This window comes from Cebus imitator, unplaced genomic scaffold (genome assembly GCF_001604975.1).
Source record: "Cebus imitator isolate Cc_AM_T3 unplaced genomic scaffold, Cebus_imitator-1.0 Scaffold313, whole genome shotgun sequence".
Taxonomy (NCBI): Eukaryota; Metazoa; Chordata; class Mammalia; order Primates; family Cebidae; genus Cebus; species Cebus imitator.
In genome coordinates this window covers 1,916,235-1,934,990 of record NW_016107628.1, presented here as the reverse complement: position 1 = coordinate 1,934,990, position 18,756 = coordinate 1,916,235, and the positions used below count along the sequence as shown (strand labels likewise).

At 38.0% G+C, this 18,756-nt stretch overlaps 1 protein-coding gene across 1 annotated transcript in view; it reads right to left on the bottom strand.

Moving 5' to 3' along the window:
- Positions 1 to 18,756, bottom strand: part of SPTA1 (spectrin alpha, erythrocytic 1) — a 96,942-nt gene that overhangs the window by 6,412 nt on the left and 71,774 nt on the right. Inside the window, exons 41-49 of the mRNA XM_017503691.2 lie at positions 18,544 to 18,712; positions 17,853 to 17,929; positions 13,052 to 13,261; positions 10,917 to 11,213; positions 9,971 to 10,083; positions 8,797 to 8,814; positions 8,298 to 8,349; positions 5,732 to 5,919; positions 4,727 to 4,780 (exon numbers count right to left, since the gene is read on the bottom strand). Of these exons, the coding sequence (XP_017359180.2) occupies positions 4,727 to 4,780; positions 5,732 to 5,919; positions 8,298 to 8,349; positions 8,797 to 8,814; positions 9,971 to 10,083; positions 10,917 to 11,213; positions 13,052 to 13,261; positions 17,853 to 17,929; positions 18,544 to 18,712 (1,178 nt within the window). The remainder of the gene's footprint in view (positions 1 to 4,726; positions 4,781 to 5,731; positions 5,920 to 8,297; positions 8,350 to 8,796; positions 8,815 to 9,970; positions 10,084 to 10,916; positions 11,214 to 13,051; positions 13,262 to 17,852; positions 17,930 to 18,543; positions 18,713 to 18,756) is intronic.

The window sequence follows — 18,756 nt, the reverse complement described above, 5'->3', positions numbered from 1 at the left end:
AACGCTGGGGTGGCAATCCTAGTCTCTGATAAAATGGACTTTAAACTAACAAAAATCAAAAGAGACAAAGAAGGGCATTATATAATAGTAAAAGGATCAATACAACAAGAGGAGCTAATGATCTTAAGCATATACGCACCCAATATAGGAGCACCTAAATACATAATGCAAGTCCTTAATGACCTACAAAGAGACTTAGACTTCCACACAATAATGGTGGGAGACTTTAACACTCCACTGTCAGTATTAGACAGATCAACGAGACAGAAAATCAACAAGGAAATCCAGGACTTGAATGCAGATCTGGACCAAGTAAACTTAATAGACATTTACAGAACTCTTAACTCCAAATCCACAGAATATACATTCTTCTCAGCACCACATCGCAATTACTCTAAAATCAACCAAATAATTGGGAGTAAATCACTCCTCAGCAAATGCAATAGAATGGAAATCATAGCAAACAGTCTCTCAGACCACAGTGCAATCAAATTAAAACTTAGGATTAAGAAACTAACTCAAAACTGCACAACTTCATGGAAAATGAACAACTGGCTCCTGAATGTAGACTGGATAAATAATGAAATGAAGGCAGAAATAAAGATGTTCTTCAAAACCAATGAGAATGAAGACACAACGTACCGGATCCTACAGAACATATTTAAAGCAGTGTCTAGAGGGAAATTTATAGCAATAAATGCCCACATGAGAAACAGGGAAAGATCTAAAATCAACACCCTATCATCAAAATTAAAAGAGCTAGAGGAGCGAGATCAAAAAAACTCAAAAGATAGCAGAAGACAAGAAATAACTAAGATCAGAGCAGAACCGAAGGAGATGGAGACACACAAAACCCGTCAAAAAATCGACAAATCCAGGAGCTGGTTTTTTGAAAAGATTAACAAAATAGACTGCTAGACAGACTAATAAAAAAATAAAAAGAGAGAAGAATCAAATAGACATAATAAAAAATGATAAAGGGGACATCTCCACCAATTCCACAGAAATACAAACTACCATCAGAGATTACTACAAAGAATTCTAGACACACAAAACAGTAAACATGGAAAGAATGGATAAATTCCTGGACACTTGCATTCTCCCAAGACTAAAACAGGAAGAAGCTGAATCCCTGAATAGACCAGTAACAAGGGCTGAAGTTGAGGCATCAATTAGTAGCATATCAACTAAAAAAAAGCCCAGATCCAGATGGGTTTACAGCCGAATTCTACCAGACTTACAAAGAGGAGCTGATACCATTCCTTCTGAAACTCTTCCAAACAATACAAAAAGAGGGAATCCTCCCCAACTAATTTTATGAGATCAATACCATCCTAATACCAAAACCGGGCAGAGACACAACTGAAAAAGAAAACTTCAGGCCAATATCCATGATGAAGATCGATGCAAAAATCTTCAACAAAATACTGGCAAACAGAATGTAACAGCAAATCAAAAAGCTTATTCATCATGATTAAGTAGGCTTCATCCCAGGGATGCAAGGCTGGTTCAACATACGCAAGTCTATAAATGCAATCCATCACATAAACAGGACCAAAGACAAAAACCACATGATTATCTCAATAGATGCAGAAAAGGCCTTCAACAAAATTCAACAGCACTTTATGCTAAAAACCGTCAATAAACTAGGCATCAATGGTATGTATCACAAAATAATAAAAGCTATTTACGACAAATCCACAGCCAATATCATACTGAACAGAAAAAACTGGAAGCATTACCTTTGAAATCTGGCACAAGACAAGCATGCCCTCTCTCACCACTCCTATTCAATGTAATATTGGAAGTTCTAGCCAGGGCAATCAGGCAAGAGAAAGAAGTAAAGAGTATTCAAATAGGAAGAGAGGAAGTCAAATTGTCTCTGTTCGCAGATGACATGATTGTATATTTAGAAGACCCCATTGTCTCCGCCCAAAATCTCCTGAAACTGATAAACAACTTCACCAAAGTCTCAGGATACAAAATCAATGTGCAGCAATCACAAGCATTCCTATACACCAATAACATACTAACAGAGAGCCAAATAAAAAGTGAACTCCCATTCACAATTGCTACAAAGAGAATAAAATACCTAGGAATACAACTATTAAAGGATGTAAAGGACCTCTTCAAGGAGAACTACAAACCACTGCTCAAGGAAATAAGAGAGGACACAAACAGATGGAAAAACATCCCATGCTCATGGTTGGGAAGAATCAACATAGTGAAAATGGCCATACTGCCCAAAGTAATTTATAGATTCAATGCTATCCCCATCAAGCTAACAATGACCTTCTTCACAGAGCTGGAAAAAAACCACTTCAAACTTCATATGGAACCAAAAGAGAGCCCTCATAGCCAAAACAATCCTAAGCAAAAAGAACAAAGCCAGAGCCCTCACACTGCCTGACTTCAAACTATATTACAAGGCCACAGTAATCAAAAGAGCATGGTACTGGTAGCAAAACAGAGACATAGACCGATGGAACAGAATAGAGACCTCAGAAGCAACACCACACATCTACCATCATCTGATCTTTGACAAACCTGAGAAAAACAAGGGAAAGGATTCCCTGTTTAATAAATGGTGTTGGGAAAACTCGTTAGCCCTGTGCAGAAGGCAAAAACTGGACCCCTTCCTGACACCTCACACTAAAATTAACTCCAGATGGATTAAAGATTTAAACATAAGACCTAACACCATAAAAACCCTAGAAGAAAACCTAGGCAAAACCATTCAGGACATAGGCACAGGCAAGGGCTTCATGACTAAAACACCAAAAGCAATGGCGACAAAAGCCAAAATAGACAAATTGGATCTAATTAAAGTCCAGAGCTCTGTACAGCAAAGAAAAGAATCATTAGAGTGAACCAGCAACCAAAAGAATGGGAAAAAATTTTTGCAATCTACCTACCTGACAAAGGGCTAATACCCAGAATCTAGAAAGAACTAAAACAGATTTACCAGAAAAAAACAAACAAACCCATTCAAAAGTGGGCAAAGGATATGAACAGACACTTTACAAAAGAAGACATCGATGAGGCTCACAAACATATGAAAAATGCTCATTATCACTGGTCATTAGAGAAATGTAAATCAAAACCACATTGAGATACCATCTCATGCCAGTTAGAACGGCGATCATTAAAAAATCTGGAGACAACAGATGCTGGAGAGGATGTGGAGAAATAGGAACACTTTTACACTGTTGGTGGGAGTGCAAATTAGTTCAACCATTGTAGAAGACAGTGTGATGCTTCCTCAAGGACCTAGAAATAGAAATTCCATTTGACCCAGCAATTCCATTACCGGGTATATACCCAAAGAATTATAAATTGTTCTATTATAAAGACACATGCACACATATATTCACCACAGCACTGTTTACAATAGCAAAGACCTGGAACCAACCCAAATGTCCATCATTGATAGACTGGATAGAGAAAATGTGGCACATATACACCATGGAATACTACGTAACCATAAAAAATGATGAGTTCATGTCCTTCATAGGGACATGGATTAATCTAGAAACCATGATTCTCAGCAAACTGACACAAGAACAGAAAACCAAACACCATATGTTATCACTCATAGGTGGGTGTTGAACAATTAGAACACATGAACACAGGGAGGGACGCATCACACACTGCGGTCAGTGGTGGGGGAGTGGCTAAGGGAGGGACAGTGGGGGTGGGGAAGGTGGTGAGGGATAATGAGGGGAGACATACCAGACATAGGAGATGGGGGGATGAAGGCAGCAGACCACCTTGCCATGTATGTACCTATGCAACAATCCTGCATGAGCTGCACATGTACCCCAGAAACTAAATTACAATTAAAAAAAATGGCGATATTTAAAAATCTGGAGACAACAGGTGTTGGAGAGGATGTGGAGAAATAGGAACACTTTTACACTGTTGGTGGGAGTGTAAATTAGTTCAACCATTGTGGAAGACATTGTGGTGATTCCTCAAGGACCTAGAAATAGAAATTCCATTTGACCCAGCAATCCCATTACTGGGTATATAGTCAAAAGATTATAAATTGTTCTATTATAAAGACACATGCACACATATGCCCATTTCGGCACTGTTTACAATAGCAAAGACCTGGGACCAACCCAAATGTCCATCATTGATAGACTGGACAAGGAAAATGTGGCACATATACACCATGGAATACTATCAGCCATAAAAAATGATGAGTTAGTGTCCTTTGTAGGGACATGGATGAATCTGGAAACCATCATTCTCAGCAAACAGCCACAAGAGCAGAATCACACACAGGGGTCTCTTTGGGGGGACTAGGGGAGGGAAAGCGGGGGATAGGGAGGTTGGGGAGGGATAACATGGGGAGAAATGCCAGATATAGGTGACAGGGGGATGGATACAGCAAACCACATTGCCATTTATGTACCTATGCAACATGTACTCCAGGATCTGAAGTACAATTATCTATATATATATATGAAAGCCTGTTTGTGTCCCTGTACATTTTTTTTAACCTAATGGATAGAGACAAAAGCATAAAACGTTGAGAATAAAGAAATGTATTTCTTGAATTCCCAAAATCTCATAGAAAGCCATGACTGGAGCCATGAACATCACTAGATCTTCATTTAAGATCCTACCAAGTCTCATAGCGTGACAGAAACATTATTTGTAGACTCATTCTGAAGAGTCTGAAAAACAAAGAAGCAGTAAACTATGAAATTACACTCACTTATAGATTGTGCTAAACTCCTTTAGAGTCTCTTCACTCACACCAATGGTGTCCCTGAAAGAAAAAAAAAACACAAATTTACCCTGTATATAAAACACAGAGTAGCAGAACACAAGCCATGGGAGAGGAAGAGAGAGGAATTTTAATGGACAATTTGCTAATTGAATCATCTAGTTCAGGAGTTGGCAAACTATAGTCCATGGGCCAAATCTAGCTGCCACCTGGTTTTGTACTGTCCAGGAACCAAGAGTAGTTTTTGCATTTTCATGTGGTTGAAGATAATCAAAAGAAGAAATTTTTTTGAAACATGAAAGTTATATAAAATTTAAATTTCAATGTCCATAAATAAAGTTTTATTGGAACATGGCCATGGTCATTCACTTATCATAGCTGCTTTTTCACTACAACAGCAGAGTCGAAGAGTTACAGCAGAAAATATACATGCTTCACAAAGCTAAATTATGTATTATCAGGCCATTCACAGAAAAAGTTTGCCAATTCTAATCTAGATAAAAATGTTGTCAAAAGCCTACTGAGACCTAGAGCTGCTTAGATATAATGAATTTATCTAGAAAATAATGAGTTTCTACCCCTCTGCTCTATTTGGCCACACTTTAAATGTTTCTTTTATTCTAGACATTATATTTTAGATAAAATTCTATGAAAGTAAATGGTTTCCTAAGGGATCACAATTGAGAATCTAATTAAAACGTCGCATAAGAGATCACATAAGATGGTGAAGGGACTCTGAGAAACTGGGTATAAAAGTCAGTTTTTGTCCAAATGAGTGATGAGTAGGCTCAGGTAGATGGAGAGCACTAACTTTTTTTTTCATGATGGATTTCAGTATAAAGAGAAATAGTCATTCCATGGGGCAGTAAAGACACAGACCTGTTTCTCTGAAGCAGCCTTTTTATCTGATGCACCAAACTCTAGCTCTTAATTAAGGTCGTAAAGCTAACACCACCTGCACCCCTCCCTTCCCTGGCCTCATGCCCTCAATACTTGGCCTGGATCTGTTGCTCCAGGTTGTGTTGCATCCGCAACCCAAGCTGGTAGAGTTGGTCCCACTGCTGGGCCAATCCAATGGTGCTGTATTTGATATCAAGGATCAGAGCATCTTCCAAGTTGTCCCCCAGGTCCTCAATCTTGGTTAGTTGACGCTTCATTGCCTGGATCTCCTTCTGTTTTCTCTGGAAAAATGACAGAGGAGAGAGGCAGTCAGTTGCCCAGGTTACCAGCTCAAAACCTATAGGCGGAAGAGTAGATAACAGGCTGATTTTATTTTCAGGGATCTTCTTGTTCTCTGAAAAAATGAACTACTCAGGAAAACCACGTCACTTCTATAGTCTTCATTTATAAAATAATGGGAAGTTTAGGTGAATAATACTTGTCATTCTGGTATTCTGCAATATATAAATCTAAAGTAGTTATACACACACACACACACACACACACACACACACACACACACACATTGATATCTATATCCTATCTATCATCTATCTATCTATCTATCATCTATCTATCTATCTATCTATCTATCTATCTATCATCTATCTATCTATCTATCTATCTATCTATCATCTATCTATCTATCTATCTGTCTATCTATCATCTATCAAGAGAGCCAATAAACAAGAATAGAATTTCCAGGGTCCATGCATCATCATCGGCTCTCAGTGCTCTACACTGGGACTTATCTGCAACACTGATTGTGGCTAAGCTCTCAGGCTCACTTAAGCTCAACAGTGTTGTTCACTCCGAACTGTTGTTCACTCATCAACTTGGGATGATGTTCATGGGCTGCTCCTGCCATCTACTCATGTTATATGCCAAATTTCTGCATCTTACCCTTGCTTTTTCAATGAGGGAAACTTGCTCCCCACAGAGGGTAGGTGTGAATTGATTCTGATGAGCACAGTGAAAAAAAATCTGGGATACAGCAAAGATTGTAACCCTTCAAAGGTCTAATTTGCCTGATATCTTTTAAAAAAGTTTTAATTATCTATAATAGATGTACACATTTCAGGGTATACATGACAATTTAATATGTTCATATAATTTGTAAAGATCACATCAGTATACATTGGATGTCTGTTGCCTTAAGTATGTCTTTTCTTTACGCTAGAAACAATCAAATTATTTTCTTCTATTTTGAAATATACAAGATATTATTGTAAACTCTAGTCACCCTACTGATCTATCAAATACTAGTCTTATTTATTCTATCAAACTGTGTATTGATACCCAATAATCAACCTCTCTTCATTCCCCTTTCTCCCCCTACTCTTCCTATCCTCTAGAAACCTCCAATGTACTCTCTATCTTTATGAGATCCATTTTTTTAGCTCCCACTTATGAGTGAAAACATACAATACTTGTCTTACTGTGCTTGGCTTCTTTCACTTAACATAATGACATTCATTTCCATCCATGTTGCTGCAAATGTCGGAATTTTATTTTTTTAATGGATAAATAATATTCCATTGTGTATACCATGTTTTCTTTATCAGTTAATCCATTGATGGGCATTTAGGTTGATTCCATATTTTGGCTGTTGTAAATAGTGGTGTTATAAACATTGGAGTGCAGGTATTTCTCTGATATGTTAATTCCCTTTCTTTTAGATATATACCCCGTAATGGGACTCATGAATCATATGGTATTTCTCTTTTCAGTTTTTTTCCTTTGAGATGGAGTCTTGCTCTGTCACCAGGCTGGAGTGCAGTAGCAAGATTTCGGCTCACTGCAACCTGCGCCTTCTGTGTTCAAGCGATCCTCCTGCCTCAGCCTCCCAAGTAGCTGGGACTACAGATGTCCATCACCATACCCAGCCAATTTTTGTATTTTTCGTAGAGATGGGGTTTTACCATGCTGGCCAAGATGGTCTTGATCTCTGGACCTCATAATCTGCCCACCTCAGCCTCCCAAAGTGCAGGGATTACAGGTGCCCAGCCTCTCTTTCTAGTTTTTTGAGGAATTTCCATACTGTTTTCCATAGTGGCTATACTATTTCCTCACCAGTATCCCTTATTCCTTGTCTTTTTGATAAAAGCCACTTTAACTCAGGTGAGATGACGGTCAAAACTACCTGACATCTTGCTCTTTAGTATTTCATTTTTTTGTTAGAAAATAATTAAATGTAATTACTTGATTTTTTTTTTTACATTTGCTCCTCTACTTCATCATTATGTTCCAAATCCTTTGCAGTCACAAAACGTGAACCTGTCCTCCCACTGTTCCCGAAGCCTCTCCCACTCTGGGCAGCTCAGAGTCTTCCATAAAATTATTTCTTTAAGGCAAACAATGACTCTACAATGGGTATTAGCTCTAGTGTGTAGATTCAGAAATTGAATTTCAGATATTTAAGTAGAATGAGGTTTATATTCACAATGTGGTGGCCTATGGTTAAAATGCAAATTGATGATAGAATCAGAACTACAGCCTTAGCTTTCTGACTTTAGGTGATATATACCTAAAAGTATTACCTGGGCTGCCCTTAACTGACTATTTTTGCATTCTTTATAATTTTAACAATATCTTCAGCTAATGAAAACACAATACTTACTTTATTTGCTTCCAGCTGGGATTCCAGAGTTCCTGTTTCTTTGAGCAATGATCTAGTTAAGAACCAAAGGAAAACATGACGCATCACATCACAGGTCAATATTTCATACATGCATACCAACTCAAAGCTCCTCTGATTCAACTTCTCCAAGGTTATGTGGCTTCCATGACGCAATGTTTTATAGAGCCAAATTTTCACAACCTTGCCAGACTGACCAGAAGGGAAGACTTTCCCGAGTTCTCCGACTAGGAGAAGGGATTTACGTATCCCTCTTAATTATTCTTTGTAAACACACACTTAAGCAATGTAGGCAAGATTCCATTTACTGAAGTGTAAGGGCAGAATAAAATATAATGAGCTTTTCTTTTTCACTCCACATTTTTATTTACATACTAACAGATTACAGTGGAATGAAAATGTCTCAGCACTAAGTCCTTCTTAATGAATTCTTACAGAAAAATATAATAAGACAAACTTGATGATAACATAAAATACTGACCCATCCAGAAAGTAAGCCCTGGACGTGGAGGTCCGGAACAGGAATCACATGAGAGAAAAGGGAGATATGTTAAAATTGATTACTTTAATGATCTCATTTCCTCAGATTTATGAAACATTTTAAATCTTTTGTAGCCACAAAGCATGAACCTGACCACCCACTGGTTCCCAAGGCTTCCCCGACTCTGAGATCAGAGTTTCCCATAAAGCTCCTTGCTTCAGGACAAAGAGCACCAATGTCAAGCAAAATGCTTGGTGTTGGACACACACAGCCAGGATGTGATGAAGTCACCAAGAAAAGTGGAAGAGGAGGGTGTTCTGTGCCTTCTCTGCCTTCTGTCAGATGGCTTAGACATGGTACATGATTTCTTTTTGTTCATTTATCCTTGTCAGTGACAATGTAGGAAAGTATATATCATGAATTGTCTAAACCACTACATTAACCCTCAGAACACCACAGTTTTGACCCACCCACAGGTTACTATCTACCAACTGTGACCACATATTCTAACATATTACATCTTCTAAGTCTCCTTTTTCTAGGTCATTTACCCCAGAAGATGTGACATATGTTATCTTCAGGTACAGAAGAATTTGTTATTAATAAGCACAATTAACATATTATCTCACTTGATTCTTATTACAATTTTAGTAGGTACACAACAGAATAGCTTCATATGAGGTATTCATAGAAAGTTCTGCTTTTGGTTGTGGTAGTAAATACATATGTGACCTTGAGCAAGTAAATTTATCCACTTGAACTTTCCATACTTGGAAACAGATCTAATAAGATCTGCTTTGTATGCTTTTCAAGGTTGCTCTGACAGTTAGGTGAGGTAATGGATATGGAAGTACTCTGTAAAGTGCAATGTGGCATGCAGATATAATAAGTTATTTTGGACTGAAATTATAGGCAAGAGAAAGTTGAGAGTATCAAGGAGAGAATACAGAAGTGTACATAATGAGCATCAGGATGAAACTGTCATTTCTTGGTTTTCTAAGGATTGATTCAGAAAACAGTCAACTCCAAATATAAAGCATAGGCAAGATACAGTGATTTGAGGGCAGAATACACACTGTAGGAATCTCTCCTCTTCCCTTCAAATGCGTATTTTATCCCTATGGCAAATGGTGTGTAGCGTAGGGGTGATGGTTTGGGATGTAGCATAACACACCTGGTTTCCAGGATCCATTGAAGGAAGGCACTAGCATTCTGTTCAAACTCCTGACACATCTCAAAGTTCTTGACCTGTCTTGCCTCTTCCTTTTGCAGCTCCTGCTCCCGTTCCTAAAACACCAAATCACAGACAATGTGACTGACACTGAAGGCCTTTCTTTGCCGTTAGAGAACTTGCTGGTAGTCTCAGCTGCATATCTTCCCTCCCTCAAGTCTAACCTGGCTTCCACAGGTGTGTGCCTAAGTGCTCATATTCCATGCAGTTCACCTCTCTCACCTCTAAAATGTAAAGATAGCTTATGTACTTCCCAAGAGTACTTGCAGCATTCTCTAAGACCAAGCTCTGTAACAAGTAAGTTAGTAATAAAGGCAAATCTCCCTTCTTTATAATTTTTTTTGGTGAAATTTAATTTAAATGAACATAAAAGCAGCCTTAAAGGGCTTGCTACCCTTAGAAACGATAGTTGTCATCTAAAAATGGTGACATTATAGTCTTTCATTACACTTTTTTATGTTTTATAGTTTCAGTAATGAGCATTATTATACACAGACAAAAATTAAAAATACATACATAGCAAGGCACTTTTGGAGGTGTATATAAAAAAGAAAATATCTTGAATGGGGGGATATGTAGACTCTGAATACATGCACAAACCTCATGAGCTTTTCACAGCTCATCATTAGAACCATGTCTCAGGGCTTCTGTTTGCTTCTCAAAATTATTGTTCAACACTCAGAAGCAGGAAACTGCTCAAATTATGGGGCATAGAGTATACCTATTGTGAACATATTTTTCAATTTTTCTTAGACAGTCATGTTTTATGACTACTGTCCCAGTATAATTATTAATAGTGCTCTTTCTGTCTCAAAAGTCTCTTAACTTGGATAATAAAGTGGTTATGTTCACTGTAGCCAAAGGAAGTTTCTGCCATGTTCCAGGTTACCTCGATGATGTCAGATAGGTGCTTCCAGATCCTCTCCAGCGCCTCCACTGTTAACCAGGTATAAGGGCTAGAAGGCACACCTAAGGCCTTAATCTGGTGGTCTAGCTCCAGCAAATATTTAAAGTCTGCTTGAGCCCCAGCCAAGGAGGCCAAGAAATCCTCATGGTCTTTCTGCAGCTGCCGAATTTCATTCAGAGAGACACAGTGCACAGGCTCTGACAAGTTTTCTTCTGCCTTTTCACACCAGTTGTTGAAAGCTGAAGCCTTATGTGCAAATTCCATGAACAGCTCCTCAGCCTGCAGAGACAGAGAGAAAAAAGACACTGCCATCTTTCCTGATAGAGCCTCCCAGCAGAAGAGAAGATTGAGGATAAACACAATGCCTGTCTTTAAATATCTGCAGGCCAGGAATCTAAAAAGGCAGAACTAAAACCAATAGGGTCTATGTACTTTGATTGGTGAACATGTGAGTTAGAGGTACAAGCCCTGGTTCTGGCATTTCTCATTATGTGAAATTGTTTAAATCTTCCATCATTTACAAATGAGGGGGTCAAATGATTTCTGAAGTTATTTCAGTTTTAAAATTCCAAAAGTGGCAAAGGTCATTTTCAATTATACGGTTTCTTATTCTAAAGTCTATGCTCCAATTCTACCTGGTAGGTAGTAAATATTAAAAAAAAAAAAGGCATTGGATGAGTGGATGAAATAATAATTAAATAAATAAACCAAGAAAATCTGTTGTCTCCTTTATCCGACAAGCTTCTGTAGACCACACCCAGCTGACTTCTCTTTGACAAGGCTAGATCATTTTCCTAACTTCCTTTTAAACCTTGTTCAGGCCCCATTTCATGGCGAAAGCTTTCCAAACCACTGCTTAAACTCACTTTCTACCCTCCAACCTGTATCCTTAGCACAAATATATGCATCATTGTATTACTGTCTGGAGTTATCCACGTGCTCTGAATAGCTCTGAATTTTCTGTATTACTGAATGACAGAAAAAAACTTTTTTTTTTTTTTCAAACAGCAAGTGATCGAAAATACTTTTATACTTAAAATATATCACAGATTTTGGGATAGCAGATTGTACTTCTAAAGAGGCTTGTCTTGAGCAAACATGAAAATGAATTTTTCATTCTCAAATAAAAGAATTAAAAAGAAGAAAACTGCCCAAACTCCTTGCAGTTTGAAATTTTAAAAAAAGATTAAAAATATGATGGAGTGTCCCATGTAGAATGCACATATATATGTAAAGTTGCCCACTTAACTGATTTAATTTTTCACCTAAGATTTATTTTTGTAGGTCCTATGTTTTTCAAAAGTGGAGAAATTAACTAAGAATCTAACCTGACTTTTACTCATGTGTTATTTCCTAAATTCTCTAACTCCTTGACTTAATTTGTTACCAAGTACAATGTTTCTTAGGGTCTAGGAGTGCTCAGTAATTCCACTGACCATTCTGAGTTCCTTTTATTATTGATATTTTTATGATCAATATCCAATGCCTTAGTAGCTGATATTTTTATGATCAATATCCAATGCCTTAGCAGCCAAGATTTGAAGGAAAATTTTAATCACATATTTATATGGAACTTGGGGTTTATATTGCACTTTTAGATCCATTATCTTTTTTAATAGTAATAACACAGAAAGGCAGGATAGGATGGTGATATACTCTATTTTCTAAATGGGATATAAAGGTTTGGGATGTTAAGTGACTTTTACAAGGTCTTCAACCTAGGAAAGCTTGATATCAGTTGAGAACGTGTTTTATGACAACTTGTCCAATGCTCCTTTTATTTGGGTTAGGAAAAACACAGGGACAACCTTGACTCTTGCCTGATAGTTTTAATTATATCATATACAAAGACCTCCCACCCTCTTGTTCCATCCACCTCTCCTACTCTATTTGCCTGGCTTCCATCTCAAGTTAGTTATGTAGCTAATCAATCAATCTAAAAAATTTTCTTAAAGCTTCTTTTCAATCTACTTTTTGCTCAGTAAGAATATCTTCTCAACCTCTTTCAATGCAATAAAAGATTTCTGTATTATCCAGAGTTTCCAATATCAGTTTCTGAATTTCATGGCTAATATACAGATGACAGAGAATCGATCATGCCTCATTTTTTTTTAAACCTTTTGTAGAGGCAGCTGTTTCTCCATCAATTTCTGTCTGTGGACTGCAGAGGCTTCTAGCAACTGTTCCCAGCGCTTCAGCAGGGCAGCATAACGCTCTTCAATGGCTTTAGACTGGCTGTGTTGAGCAGCAATCAGTTGATCCTTCAGGTCAGCGATCTCAGAAAGTCTCTCTTGCTGAAAACTCTGTAGACTGGCATCCAAAGTTTCCTGAGAAAGATCAGGAGAGGGGCTATGAACAGGAAAATGGTGCAGGGGTCATTCACATCTGGATTCCACCAGATTTTAATTATAGATAAGGCAAGAATTAAGATGATGATTAAGAAAAAGGAAAGATGTATGCAAACATTTGGGGCTGAAAGCTCCAGTTTATGTGTATTTTACTGTTAGATTTTATGTTATATATAAGATTAACTGATATGGTTTGGCTGTGTCCCCACCCAAATCTCATCTTGAATTATAGTTCCTGTAGTCCCTACATGTCGTGGGAGGGAGACAGTTGGAGGTAATTTAATAATGGGGGCAGTTACCCTCATGCTGTTCTTATGACAGTGAGTTTGTTCTCACAGATCTGATGGTTTTATAAGGGACTTTTCCTCCTTTTGCTCGACACTTCTTCCTGCTGCCATGTGAAGAAGGACATGTTTGCTTCCTCTTCTGCCGTGATTGTAAGTTTCCTGAGGCCTCCCCAGCCATGCTGAAATGTGTCAATTAAACCTCTATTTTTCATAAGTTACCCAGTGTTGGGTATGTCTTTATAAGCAGTGTGAGAACAGACTAATACAGTACACTGGTACAGCAGAGAATGGGGTGCTGCTATAAAGATACCTGAAAACGTGGAAGCGACTTTGAAACTGCCTAACAAGTAGAGCTTGGAACAGTGTGGCAGGCTCAGAGGAAGACAGAAACATGTGTGAAGATTTGGAACTTCCTAGAGATGTGGAGGGCTCAGAAGACAGGAAGATGTGGTAAAATTTGGAATTTCCTAGACACTTGTCAAATGGCTTTGACCAAATTGCTGATAGTGATATGGACAATGAAGTACAGGGTGTGGTGCTCTCAGATGGAGATGAGGAACTTGTTGGGAGCTGAAATAAAGGTGTTTTCTGCTAGGCTTTAGCAAAGAGACTGGCAGCATTTTGCCCCTGCCCTAGAGATCTGTGGAACTTTGAACTTGAGAGAGATTATTTAGGGTATCTGGCAGGAGAAATTTCTAAGCAGCAAAGCATTCAATACGAAGCAGAACGTAAGAGTTTGAAAAGTTTGTAGCCTGATAATGCAATAGAAAAGCAAAACCTATTTTCTGGGGAGAAACTCAAGCCAGCTGCAGAAATTTGCATAAGTAACAAGTAGCTGAAGGTTTATCACCAGGACAAGGGATGGGAGGAGGAATGCCTCCAGGGCATGTCAGAAAGCTCCATGGTAGCCCCTCCCATCACAGGCTGCAAGGCTTAGGAGAGGAAAACGGTTTCCTGGGATGGGTCCAGGGCCGTCTACTTTTTGCAGCCTAGTGACTTGGTGCTCTGCTTTCAGCTGTTTTAGCCATAGCTAAAAGGGGCCAAGGTACAACTCAGGCCATGGCTTCAGAGGGTGCAAGCTTCAAGCCTTGGCAGCTTCCATGTGGTGTTGAGCCTTCAGGTGCACAGAAGTCAAGAATTGAGGTTTGGGACCCTCTTAGATTTCAGAGGATGTGTGGATACACCTAGATGTTCAGGCAGAAGTCTGCTTCAGGGGCAGAGTCCTCATGGAGAATCTCTGTTAGGGCAGCACAGAAGGGAAACATGGGGTTGGAGCCCCCCACAGGGGTACTACCTAGTGGAGCTGTGAGAAAAGGGCCACTGTCCTCCGGACTGCAGAATGGTAGATCCACCAACACCTTGCACTATGCGCCTGGAAAAGCTGCAGACACTCAATGCCAGCCATTGAAAACAGCTGGGACGGGGACTGTACCCTGCAAAGCCACAGGGGTGGAGCTGTCCAAGGCTATGGGAGCCCACCTCTTGCATCATTGTGCCCTGCATGTGGGACATGGAGTCAAAAGAGATCATTTTGGAACTTCAAAGTTTAATGATTGCCATATTGGATTTCAGACTTGCATGAGGCCTGTAGCCCCTTTGTTTTGGCCAATTTATCCCATTTGGAAATAGGGTATTTACCCAAAGCATGTACCTCCATTGTATTAAGGAAGTAACTAACTTGCTTTTGATTTTACAGAATCATGGACAGAAGGGATTTACCTTATCTCAGAAACTTTGAACCTAGACTTTTGAGTTAATGCTGGAATAAGTTAAGACTTTGGGAGACTGTTGGAAGGGCATAATTGTGTTTTGAAATGTGAGGAAATGAGATTTGGGAGGGACCAGTGGTGGAATAATATGGTTTGGCTGTCTCTCCACCCAAATCTCATCTTGAATTGTAGTTCTCATAGTCCCTACATGTCACAGGAGGGACTCAGTGTGAGATAATTTAATCATGAGGGCAGTTACCCTCATGCTTTTCTTATGACAGTGAGTGAGTTCTCATGAGATCTGATGGTTTTATAATGGGCTTTTCCTCCTTTGGCTTGGCACTTCTCCTTCCTACCACCATGTGAAGAAGGATGTGTTTGTTTCCCCTTCTGCCATGATTGTTAAGTATCCTGAAGCCTCCCCAGCCATGCTGAACTGTGAGTAAATTAAACTTCTATTCTTTATAAATTACCCAGTCTTGGGATGTCTTCATTAGCAGAATGATAATGGACTAATACATTAATATTAAGGAAATACTGGAGTATGATATGACATTCTAAATTTTCACAATAAAAACCAAATATTTCCTACAGCACATACCTTTCCAAGATTCTCTTATATTACTTACTACATTCTTCATTCTAATTAGTAGCAGTGTACTACTAGGGATCTTGGAAGTACACAAACTAACAAAAGACGTCCTAGATGTGCCAATTATACCAACATATTTTTTTTTTGCAGAAATGTTGGTATCAAAATCACACAATATTTGGGAAGTTCCGCTTTCAGTTTTGATAGAGTGGCTTGTATTTGAGGATAACTTTATTAACAGCTTGATAAAGGTACAAAAAGTCAGCTGTTTGAAATGGATCAGAATGAAACCCAGGTAGCTACAGCTCAAGGGACCAAAATTCCAGACAGAAGGGAGCAGCACTGAAGTGAGAATAATAGCCTCTCCGAATTTCCCTTTGAAGTATAAGCTGTATAAGTTCTTATACATTGAAGTATTAGAGGCTGAGGAGTAAGCATTGCTCAGAGCATTTGACAATCTCATGGAGATAAAGAGATGTAAATTGGCATGATAGAGAACTGTGACAGCCAGCGTTTGAGAAGCTATAACACGGAAACTGCAGAAAAATAGTGAATATCCTGTTGTCTTTTCCCCTCAAAGCATTGCAGATGCCAAAACTCTATAGGATACAAGTCCTAGAAGCCAAGCAGAAATGGCAGCTAAAAATGTAAGATCCTAACTAGAGTTTTCAGTAGTGACACAGTGCTGACTTCAGGACCCATCAAGCAGAAGCAGCCCTGGTTAAAGGGCTTCCATTGAAATGCCTGAAAGTCCATAGGGGCAAAGTGAAAAAGTGAGTACTCAAAGAAATTGAAACTATGTCCTGAATCATTTCAATCCCTGACCAAAAAGTAGGAGGTTGGATGGCAGAGGGTGCTTAGTTATAGCTTTAAACCAAAATTCATGAGTTAATTGTAATACTTTAAATATCAACAGACTCACCTTCCATAAATTTATCAAATTAGAGAAAGTAATACCCAACTACATAATATTTATAAAAGACACATACAAAACATAGACACAAAAATGTTTTTTAAAGCCCTAAAGGTGGAAATAGTTATTTCTGCAGACACTAAAAAATGTTAGCACAGTATACTAGTATCTGAAAAAGTAGACTTTAACTCAAGAAATATAACTCAAGATAAAGAGGAACATTTTATAATTAAAAGTATCAATTCAATAAGATGATTTCACAATTCAAAATGTCAACACAACTTTTAGCCTAACCTCAAAATTTGTAAAAAAGTATTTAAACAACATGATTAAAAATGAAAATCTGGTTGGTAATATAAAACACTGGAAAATACACATCCTTTTCAAATGTACATACAATATACAATGAAATAAACAATTGCTAGATATAAATCAAGTTTCTGAATAACATAGAATATGTTTTTAAAGTATAGTGGAATTAAAAATAGATATAAATGTCAAACAGATAATGAGAAAAGCCCCAAATATTTGAAATTAAACAATTTACTATCAAATGATAAATGGATAATAGAAAAAAAATCAAATAAGAAATCTCAGAAAAAAATTTAACTAAATGATAAAAGAAATGACAAAATTTGTGGAATGCAGCTAAAGCTTTGCTATGGAAAAAAACATATTAAAATTGATATATTAGAAAAGATAAAAGGCTAAAATTTTGATAATCGAATTATCCATTTCAAGAAATTAAAAGAAAACATCAAAATAATCCCAAATAAAGCAAAAAAAATGATAATAATATAAAAAGCTATTAATGGAATAGAATACACAAAAAAGAGAAAAATTAAAAGCTGAAAGTTGATTCTCTAAAAACAAAATGTTGAAAACCCAGTAGCAAGACTCATGAGAGGGAGAGGATAAAATAATAATGAGGAAATTATTAATATTAAGAAGGGACAATCTTACAGATGCTACACACAACAGAGTCCAAAAATTCAGAAATACATAATCATGGAGGATGAACTTCTATGCGAATCAGGTCTTGGCCTTACCTAACATCTATCAATCTCACCTGTTTTGCCAGGAGTGTGAGGAAGTCACCAAGATCTGCACCATTGCCATTGTTCTTCAGGCTTGTTTCCTTATCAGCTAAAAGGCAAAAATAATTAAGAAGAGAAAGACAGTTGGTCTTGTTTGAGTCATGGTAAGGAGAAAGAGAATATTTATAATGCACAAGAAAGCTTCTTGACTCTTAGAGTTAATGATTCATTAGAATATGTGAGCAGTGGGGATCAATGAATCGTTTTCTACTTAGGCGGGATAAAACTTAATGAAACAGAGCTAGGGTCATGAGAGTTTTTGAGTACTTCATAGAAAAAAAAGAGAGAAAACATAAATTAGATGTAAATTTTAAGTAAATCAAACAAACATTTTAGATTATTTCTTAGAACAATTTGCTATGGCTTTCCCTTTCTGAATATCACACACAAAATCTCCAATTCCCCAAAAATGTGTTCTCTGGAGTTACGGTACATAGTTACTGCATCAGCATAGTTCTCTCTCTCAGTGTGTGTGTGCGCGCGTGTGTGTGTGTGCACACGCATGTGCGTGTGTGCGCATGCACACAAATGTAAGTGTAATTCTGGCCAGAAAGGATAGGAATGGGTAGTGATGGAAACACCTCTTTTCATATGGACCGCTGTACACATGGGATTTATTAGGACCTCTCAAACCCAAGGGACCCTGGACCTGACACATTATACCTATCCAGGCCTCTACCACATCAGCCTTCCAGTTGAATTCCTGAAAGGCATAATCATCTTCCAATTGCAACTTCCAAGCAGCTATTGCCTTGGCCAGAGAAGGGGTCTTTTCATTGAGAGCCTCTATCTTGGAAGAAATCTCTTTGTTCTGACTTTCCTCCTGTAAAACCTGTGAGAAGGAGAGAGACAAATATATTTATGAATGTGCAGGGC